At 66.4% G+C, this 9,225-nt stretch overlaps 1 protein-coding gene across 1 annotated transcript; it reads left to right on the top strand.

Annotated features, from left to right (window-relative positions):
* The first annotated feature begins 894 nt into the window (after positions 1-894).
* On the top strand, positions 895-8,799 carry LOC121331787 (phosphatidylinositol 3,4,5-trisphosphate 5-phosphatase 2-like). The gene is made up of 25 exons (XM_041396539.1): positions 895-1,031; positions 1,968-2,031; positions 2,579-2,711; positions 2,790-2,907; positions 2,984-3,121; positions 3,229-3,316; positions 3,434-3,520; positions 3,668-3,775; positions 3,864-3,978; positions 4,160-4,266; positions 4,443-4,545; positions 4,933-5,129; positions 5,364-5,481; positions 5,590-5,686; positions 5,854-5,992; positions 6,071-6,170; positions 6,433-6,521; positions 6,754-6,835; positions 6,936-7,025; positions 7,107-7,223; positions 7,307-7,395; positions 7,558-7,645; positions 7,848-8,003; positions 8,108-8,192; positions 8,271-8,799. Exons 1-25 carry the CDS (start codon positions 895-897, stop codon positions 8,797-8,799), a joined length of 3,174 nt encoding a protein of 1,057 aa, XP_041252473.1.
* Positions 8,800-9,225: the final 426 nt, after the last annotated feature.

Raw genomic sequence — 9,225 nt, 5'->3', positions numbered from 1 at the left:
TGCCATCCTGCACCACTGGCAGTGCCTTGTCCCAGCGTTCTGCCCATCCCTCATCCCCGGGGAGGATGTGCGGGGAGCAGGTGGAGGCAGAGCACGCTGCGGGACTGTCCCCGCTGTCCCCGCCGTGCCGAGCCCCCGTGGCCGCTGCCTGGCCCCGGTAGCGGGGCTGGAGGAGGAGCGAGGAAGCCGCTCCGGGGCTGGGGAGAGCGGGGCGCGCAGAAGAGGAAGAGCGCGGCCGCCGAGCGAGCGGCACCGAGCGGGGCCGGCCCGAGGGACGGGGACCGAGGGCATCGCGGTGGGCACTGCGTGACCCCGATCTCCGCCCCGATGGGCAGCGTGGGGGGCACGGGGCCGCTGTGACACACGGGGGAAGCCCAGCAGCATCACGGCCCCGCTCCGGCTCGGCTGAACCCCGAAAGCTCAGCTCGCTGCTCACAGCACCCCACAGGAGCCACGGGAGCCCCGCACGGCGGCTGTGAGGCACGGTGAGTGTGTGGGGTGAGGTCGGACCCCTGGGTGCCGCCGGCATGGCCTGTCCTCGCCGCACACCACGGCAGGATGGTGGCCCAGGGCCGCTTTTCCTGGGACTCCCCCAACAGGAGGGATTTGCTCGCTGATCTGCCCCCGTGTTCCCTGCAGGCTGGAGCCTCCGCGATGAGGATCATCCGGACCCCCAGCCTCCCCCAGCTGCCCCCCGGGTGCTCCTGCCACGCTGCCCGGCCGCAGGGCACCCTGTCCCCATGAGCATCACCTCGGTGGCTCCCTGTCACCCGCCGGGACCTGCAGCCAGCACCACGCTCGGGTACCGGGGACCTTCCTTCCCTCTCCTTCCCCCTCCCCAGCAGCCCCTGCTGAGCTGGATGCGGCGCTGGGACGGGGACACGGCCCTGCAGGATGGCGGCAGCGCGGTGGTACCACGGCGACATCAGCCAGGTGGTGGCCGAGGAGCTGCTGGCCAAGGCTGGGCGGGACGGCTCCTTCCTGGTGCGGGACAGCGAGTCGGTGAAGGGGGCATATGCCCTGTGCCTCCTGTGAGTCCCTGCCCCGCCTCTGCCTGTGGCTTCTGTGCCTTTGTCCCCTGCCTGCCTCCCTCTGTGCCTCTCCCTGCTCCAGGCACCGCCAAAACCTCATGGAAGAGCTGCAGGGATGTGGGTGGGGTGGGCGGGGTGGCAGCTCCCTGGCACCGGGGTTTGAGTGATCCTCGTGTTGGGAGCAGGATGAAGGTTGGGCCCACAGCCCTGCCCAGCACCATGGCTGCTGAATGGGCAACCCCAAATCCAGGGCACACTGAGCTGTTTCGGGCTGCCTGCTGGCCTGTGAGCATCTCCCATGCTGGGGATTTGGGGCTACAGCCCCCAACATGGGGCCTCTTGCCATTCCCACACCTGAAACCAGGTGTGCAGCCCCTGAGAGCACTGCTGCCTGCCCCCTTCCTGCTCTGCACCCTTCCTGCTCTGCACCCTTCCTGCCTGCTTGTCACATGTCTGTGCGGGCAGGTTTGGCAGGATGCACCCCCTTTCCTTCACTGGCCTGGCTCTTTGTGTGGGACAAATTGCAAATTAGGGCACTGGGGTGCGGGGCACGAGCCAGAGTCCAGGCTGGTGGCACAGGATGGTGGCACGGGCAGGGATGTGCACTGGCCCCACAGGCAGCACGGCAAAGGCTCTGCCTGGCCCAAAGCCAGGGCACTGTGGGGTGAGTAAGCCCACAGTGAGTGCTGTGGGGAGCCCAGGGAGTGCTGTGGGAGCCCAGTGAGTGCTGGAGCAGTCACAGCTGTCCCAGGCTGTCTGGGAGCAGGGGGACACTGCACATCCTCCCGCAGGCTCCGAGCTGAGGGTGATGATTTATTTCTAGAGATGCTGGCTCAGCTCCTCTCCCTGCAGAGGGGATGGGCTGTTTGTCTCAGGGCTGGGCCCCCCAGCGCTGCCACAGGGCAGCAGAATGGGGCCCTCAGCTGCTCTCTGCAGGTTCCAGAGGCACGTCTACACCTACCGTATCCTCCCCGATGACGAGGGGCTGCTCTCCGTGCAGGTGGGTGCACCCCCCGGCCTGGGCGGTGCCTCGGAGCTGGCTGTGTGCAGGATGCAGCTGTGCAGGGCTCGGGGTGCTCGTCCCCCTCCCCGGGGAGGTGGCACCAGCCTGTGGTTTGTTTTCTGTGCGAGCTGCAGGATGCGGGCGCTTTGCAGCCACTCCAGCTCGGGGCCGTCAGAGGCTCCCTCCGCACAGCATCCCGACACTGTCCCTTCCTGCCACGCACCCTGTCACAGCCTGCCCACGCAGAGCCAGCCCCATGGTGCCTGTCCCCATGTTCCCTCAGGGTTTCTCATGGTACCCAGCTCTCTGCAGCTGCCCTTTCAGCCCCCTAAAAAGAGCATCCTGGGAGCCCATAGGGAGAATCCCTGTCTGCTGAAGGAGGCTGATGTCTCCATGGCACTCACCCCTCGGGTCCGGTGTCCAGCTGGCCCTTCCAACTCACCACGGGCACATTTTGAGGGACAGACCCACCGGACTCAGCGGGCTGGGGCTGCCCTGGCAGAGGAGGGGATGTGATGGTTCTTCCCCCGCTCTGCCTCCCCAGACCATCCAGGGCATCCAAGCCAAGTGTTTCCGCACCCTCCCCGACCTGATCGGCGCCTACCAGCACCCCAACAACGGGCTGGTGACCCCCCTGCTGCATCCCGTGCACCGCCCGCGGCCGGACGAGGACTCGGGTGAGCCGGGGAGGGGCCGGGGGCTGTGCCAGGCTGGCAGCGGGGACGGTCCCGCTGAGCTGGTGACTCTGCCCACAGACGGGGAGGATGCCCGAGGCTGGGGGCACACGGTGCCGTGTCCCGGCGCTCCCCCCTCCAGCCGGACCCACATCCCGCAGCAGCTGCACCAGAGGCTGCAGGAGCAGGTGCACAGCAGGTAACGCGCCCCTGCCCGCCCCGGCCGATGGGATGGTGATGCCCAGCGGGGATCTTCACGTCCGCCCCTCTCCCAGCCCGGCCAGTGACTTCATGGGCTTCATGGCCGAGTACCTGACCCACCACGTGCACGACCTGGAGGCTCTGTGCCACGGGCAGCCGCAGCTGCGGCACCTCAGCACCGCGCTCGCCACTGCCTGCCGGGCACTGCACAGGTCGGTGGCCTGGGGACGGTGGGACCCACCTTGTGTGTCGCTGAGTGTCGCGCCAAGGCACGGGAAACGCCCACACCGCCCCTCTCCCGTTCTCCCCTCCCCTGCAGTGAGATCGACTTCACGCTGGCGGGTCTGGAGACCCTGGCCAGGGTGTTCGACCCCCCTGTGTCCCCTCGCAGTCCGGCCAGGGAGCAGGTGAGTGCCCCCACAGCCCCCAGGGGCACATCTTGTGGAGCAGCCCAGACCCACAGCGAGGAATCCACCGGTCCAGTGCCACCGTGCTGCTCCAAAATTATCCATCCTCCCCTTCAGGGTTTCCTGAGCAGCGACCCAGACCTGGAGCTGCTCCTCAACAAGATCTCCACTGTCAACCACCTCCTCTCTTCGCTGGAGAAGAAGGTACCTGACCCCTGTCATGGTGCAGGAGGAGACACAGCTCCCCCTCCCCTAAATTAACCCCTCTGCCACCCCAAGCTCTGGTGGCAGCACAGCCCAGGGCTCCCAGTTGTCCCGGTGCCCCCAGCACACTGCCTGTCTTTCTGGCAGGTGCTGAAGTCACTGCAGGAGACAGTGACAAGGCACAACCTGGCACTGCCCAGCGTGGCCGTGGCCCCCCTGCCAGCTGCCAGGCCCCTGGCCGTGCAGAACTTCGAGGTGAGGCTGGGGACACGGGGGGACCCGGGTGTCACTGCTGGGCAGGGCAGGCATGGGGACAACTCCAGAGCCACGTGCCCGTGTGCAGGTGAAGGCGGGCAAGTCCCAGCGTGCGGCCCTGAAGGTGGACGTGGAGTCGGGGACAGTGACCGTCACCAAGCGGGGCAGCGGCTCCGCGGAGGAGGTGATCCCACAGGATAAAAGTGAGGGGCTGCTGCACTCCTGCTGCCTGCCAGCGGCATTCTTTGGGGCTGTAGGGTTCCCTGCCATAGGCCTGCAGCCACGGGGAGGGGTCACATGCCCTGTCACACCCCAGCTCCTGTCCCACACTGCCCCGTGGTGGGAGGTGGGGGCCACCATGCCCCCCTGACCCCCATCATTCAGTCCTGCAGCTGATCAAGTACCAGAGTGTGCAGAGCAAGGTGAGGCTGGTGTGTGCCCGCGAGAACCAGAAGAGCCTGAGCAGGGACTTCATCTTCCCCAACGCGCGGGTGAGCGGCACTGCCGTGCCCACGGCGTGTCCTGGGGGAATATGGGAAGCAGCAAATCAGTGGTCTTGGGACTGTGACCACCTCCACAAGCTGGCTCTTGCACCTTGGGGTGATGTCCACCTGATCCTGGGGTGCTGTCCCCCCCCTCTCTCTAAGACACCCTCACCATCCTGCAGAAGCGAGAGGCTTTTTGCCAGCTGCTGCAGCTGATGAAGATCCAGCATTCCAACCTGGACGAGCCTGAGATCATCTCGGTGTATGTCGGGACGTGGAACATGGGTAAGGGGCCAGGAGAAGGTGGCCTTGTCCTGGGAGGCTGTTGTGGCTCTTTGTGAGCCTGGCTGGGTTTGGGGAGGTGTCTCAGGAAACCTCTAGTCCCAGCTGGTTGTCAGTTTGAGGAGGAGGCTGGAGAAGAATCAATCTGACTGCCATGGGCTTTGTCTGTCCTGTGGCAATCCACTCACTTGGAGGCTGCTGGGGACACAGAGGAACAGGGATATCATGAGGGTTTTGGGCTAGCAGCAGTCCGGGATGCACATGGCTGATCCACGGGGCTGGCACGCTGCTTCCCACCCCAGCAGCTCCTGGAGATGGGCAGAGCGGTGCCGGGGAGGAGCTGGGGAGCGTGGCACGTCCCTTCTGTGTGACCCATGTCCCTGCCCGCAGGCAGCACGCCCCCACCCCACTCCCTCGCCTCCTGGCTGACCTCGAGGGGCTTGGGGCGCACGCAGGACGAGACCACGGCCTGCATCCCCCACGACATCTACGTCATCGGCACCCAGGAGAACTCCCTGGGCGACCGCGAGTGGGTCGAGTTCCTCTGCGCCTCCCTCAAGACCCTCATGGCCATCGACTACCGAGTGGTAACGGCGGGCACAGCCAGCCCCTGGCAGCCTGGGGGGCTGGCTACCAGCAGCCATCGCCCCACAGCTCCTACCCCAACCCCCCTCCCCAAATCAGCCCAGGGAACACCCTGTGCCCCACAGACTCCCTGAGTGCTGTCCCCAGGAGTCAGGGGCACGCTGACCTACCTGTGTGTCCAGCCCCATCCTCCTGGCCGTGGGGCAGGATGGGGGACAGTCCCTGTCCCACCACAGGTGGCCCTGCAGTGTCTGTGGAGCATCAAGATGGTGGTGCTGGTGAAGCCGGAGCACCAGCGGCGCATCAGCCATGTCCACACCTCCAGCGTGAAAACCGGGATCGCCAACACGCTGGGTAGGGAGGGGATGGGGCTGGGAGGTGACCCCGAGGGAGGGGACAGCCTGAGGGACAGCACAGGACCTCTGGGCTCCCCCAGAGCTCAGTGGTGGCACACCTCTGCAGGGAACAAGGGAGCTGTGGGCGTCTCCTTCCTTTTCAATGGGACCTCCTTCGGCTTTGTCAACTGCCACCTGGCCTCTGGCAGCGAGAAGACCCACAGGTCATGCAGGGATGGGGAGGGTGGGGCTGCCATGGGGCAGGTGGGTGTCTCAGGGGGCTGGAGGAGCCCTGAGGAGCTGTGGGGCTGCTCCAGTCCCCAGCTGGCAGGAAGAGAATGAGAGCGAGGTGTCCCCGGGTCGCTCATACGGTGCTGCTGTCCCCCTGCAGGCGTAACCAGAACTACAGTGACATCCTGCACTCCCTGGCCCTGGGGGACAAACGTCTGGGGGGCTTCGACCTCACCCTGCGCTTCACCCACCTCTTCTGGTTCGGGGACCTCAACTACCGCCTGGACATGGATGTGCAGGTGGGAGCCTGCAGGTGCCAGGCTGGGGACAGCGGGGGGAGAGGAGTCCAGGGGGTCACTGTCCCTTCCCTGGCACAGGACATCCTCAGCCACATTGTCAAGAAGGAGTTTCAAGCCCTCCTGGCTGTTGACCAGCTCAACCTGGAGCGGGAGAAGAACAAGGTGTTCCTGCGGTTCAGTGAGTGTGGGGACAAGGGCGCTGTTCCTTCTGCTGAGAGAGCAGCCCCAGGGTCCCCAGAGCCCTCCCCATGTCACCCCCAGCTCTCAAGGTCCCCTTTCCTGGCACAGCTCTGCACGAGGTGCTGAGAGCCTGGGGGACCTTGGTGTGCACCGGGAAAGGGGTGCCAGCCATGGGTGTGAGCCTCCCATGGGGACCATGACACCCCATGGGGACAGGCAGGGACCATGGTCCCCATGCCACCTGCGTGTCCTGATTCCAGGTGAGGGTGACATCTCCTTCCCTCCCACGTACCGGTATGAGCGGGGCACCCGGGACACCTACGTGTGGCAGAAGTCCAAGCCCACGGGGGTGAGTTCCAGAGGCCTCCCTCCAAGCAGGACACCTCTGGGGACAGGGACAGCACAGTGCTGAGGGGGCTGTGTGGTGATGCTCAGTCCCCACAGCTCCATCAACCTGTCCCCTACCAAAACAGGGTCTGGGTAGGATGGAACTCACTTTTTGGGGTGCTGGGATGCTCTTCTGGGCAGGGGAACCCAGAAGAGCATCCACAGAACCAGCTGCTTTTCCCTTTTTTTTCTAGATGCGGATCAATGTCCCCTCGTGGTGTGACCGCATCCTGTGGAAGTCGCACCCAGAGACCCACATGGTGTGTAACTCCTATGGTGAGTGAGACCCTGGGGACACAGCAGCCAGGGGTGACCAGTGCTGCCCAGGAGCCCAGGGCTCTGGGACCCTCCCCAAGCTGTCCCTCCTGCCATCCAGGCTGCACTGATGACATCGTGACCAGTGACCACTCGCCTGTCTTTGCCACCTTTGAGGTGGGGGTGACGTCGCAGTTTGTGCCCAAGGAGGGTAAGGGCTGGCGTCTTTCACCCCTCGGGTGGGTTTGGGGTGAGCCCTGGCACACCCTGACCTGCCAGGACCTGCCTGCAGCTCCCGGCTCCGGCCCCGAGGCACTGGCCTGCATCGAGTGGGAGAGCATCGAGGTGATCCTGAAAACCACAAGCCACAGCAAGTGCTACATCGAGTTCCACTCCTACTGCCTGGAGGGTGAGGGGGTGCCTGAGGTGCTGGGGGTGGCTGTGGGGGTGACCCAGCCTGGCTGGAGCTGTGTGCCCCTCTGTCCCCCGCAGAGGTGCAGCGGAGTGGGGAGAACACCTTCCAGAACTGTGACATCCCTGGGTTCCTCAAGCTGGGCTGGTCCTCCAAGCATCTGCCTGTGGTGCGTAGCCTGGAGCATCCTCATCCTCATCCCCATCCCTGCCTCTGGCTCTGTACCCTGAGCCCCAAGGGGAGCTGCAGCTGCCACCACCCCCCAGGACAGAGCCTCCCCCATCCCCCCTACCCCGTGGCAGCCCCCCAAGCCCCCCCTCTCTGTGCACAGCTGAACCCCATCCTGCCTGACCTGGAGTACCTGGGGGACCAGCACTTGCTCCTCAGCATCAAGGGCGTGGAGAGCTGCGAGTCCTACGGTACGTGGGGATGGTGACACTGGGGCCACGGTGGTGGCAGGGGGGTGCCAATCACAGCCCCCCCAGGCTACAGCCTGCTGGGTGTGAGGTTGGTAGCTGGAGCTTGGCAGGAGGGACCCTGGCACCCACCCTGCTCCGGGTGCTGCTGCTCCCGGGGGGCTCCCGTGTCCCCCGAGCCCCGGGGGTGACGCTGTGCCCGCAGGCGAGTGCTGCCTCGCCCTGAGGTCAGCGATCGGCAGCACGGCCCAGCAGTTCGAGACGTTCCTGTTCCACCGTGGCGAGGAGACGGGCTCCGTGCGCGGCTGGATGCGGGTCCGGGTCCCGCGGGGCCGGAGCGGCACCCGCGAGAGGCTCTACGGTAACGCAGCCCCCTCCCGCTGCCCGGGGCTCGGGGACATCCCGGGCCACGCTGCCCTCTGTCCCCCGGCCGTGGGGTGAGGCCAGACCTCGCTGCCTTTGCAGAGTGGATCAGCTTTGAGGAGGAGGAGGATGCTGAGCCGGCAGCAGAGCCCCCGACGTGCCCCAAGCCACCCTCGCAGCGCCTCAGGTAGCCCGGGTGGGCTCGGCCGTGCCGGAGCCCCGGAGCGGGGGGATGCTGAGCCCTTTCCCTCTCTGCGATTCGCAGGAGCCGGCCCCGCAGCCTGCCGGAGCCGGCCACCGGCTACACCAACCCCGCTTACTTCATCTTCGAGGGAGTGCCCAACGCGCGGCTCCCGGCCCGCGGAGAAGCCCCCGAGAAGCAAGGAGAGGGCCCGGCCGGGGGCCAGCGGTGCCGGAGCCCCGCCGGACCGCGGGTCCCGATGCCCTCAGAGGAGGAGCCGTGGTGTGGCCGGCCCCGCTGTGGGCCACCGAGCCCGTCCCGTGGGCACCCACCGAGCCCCGGCAGAGCGGACCACCACCACAAGAGACCCAAGTCGGCCGTCCTGAGCAGGGACTCGCCGGGGCTGGGCGACTGCTCGCTGTATGTGGCCACTCACCCGAGCCAGCTGGAGCAGGTGTCACCGCAGTGCAGGGGGGACAGGCAGGAGCTGCCACTGCGCCAGACCCACCACCTGGAGGTGCCGCGGCCCCTCGGGAAGCGGGGAGCGCTCGGTGCCTTGGACCTGGAGGCTCAGCCTGCTCCGCCCGCCGACCCGCAGCCTGCCAGGATGTAGCGACTGCTGTGGCCGGCCCCGGCACCCCGCTGCCCTCGGCTCAGCTCCCTCCTGCCCAGCCCTGCTCAGAGGGTGCTCCCGGAGGACTTTCCCTCCAGCACAGCTCCCCAGGCTGCTGCGCTGCTTCCCTTTGCTCTCACTATCCAGAATAAAGCGTCAGGGACTGGGTGCGTGTTTGCACACCTGCTTCTGAAAAAGGGCAAAGAGAAAAAGTGGGGAAAACACCAAGGCTTTGCCCCCCAGCTCTCCCCATCCCATGGGAACCCTGCGCACCCCTCGAGGCTGCCCTTGCCCATCGCAAAGCTGGCGGGTGTCACAGCCCTTGACCCCCCCCCCCTCTGCTCTGGGGCACCCCCAAAAAACTCATGGACACGCCGATCCAGTCGTGTCCTGGCTGTGCGACACGCGAGGTGGCCCCGGTTTGGG

This window comes from Onychostruthus taczanowskii, unplaced genomic scaffold (assembly GCF_017590055.1).
Source record: "Onychostruthus taczanowskii isolate IOZ18803 unplaced genomic scaffold, ASM1759005v1 scaffold13, whole genome shotgun sequence".
NCBI classification, from domain to species: domain Eukaryota; kingdom Metazoa; phylum Chordata; class Aves; order Passeriformes; family Passeridae; genus Onychostruthus; species Onychostruthus taczanowskii.
The sequence above is the reverse complement of the archived record's forward strand: the minus strand, read 5'-3'. Positions and strand labels throughout refer to the sequence as shown.

Bases quoted from the DNA above. Each gene is read 5' to 3' on its own strand.
- LOC121331787 (XM_041396539.1), top strand. From the start codon at position 895: ATGGCGGCAGCGCGGTGGTACCACGGCGACATCAGCCAGGTGGTGGCC. The intron at 5,993-6,070 runs GTGGGAGCCTGC...TCCCTGGCACAG, and splicing joins GCCTGGACATGGATGTGCAG to GACATCCTCAGCCACATTGT. The intron at 7,396-7,557 runs GTGCGTAGCCTG...CTCTGTGCACAG, and splicing joins CCTCCAAGCATCTGCCTGTG to CTGAACCCCATCCTGCCTGA.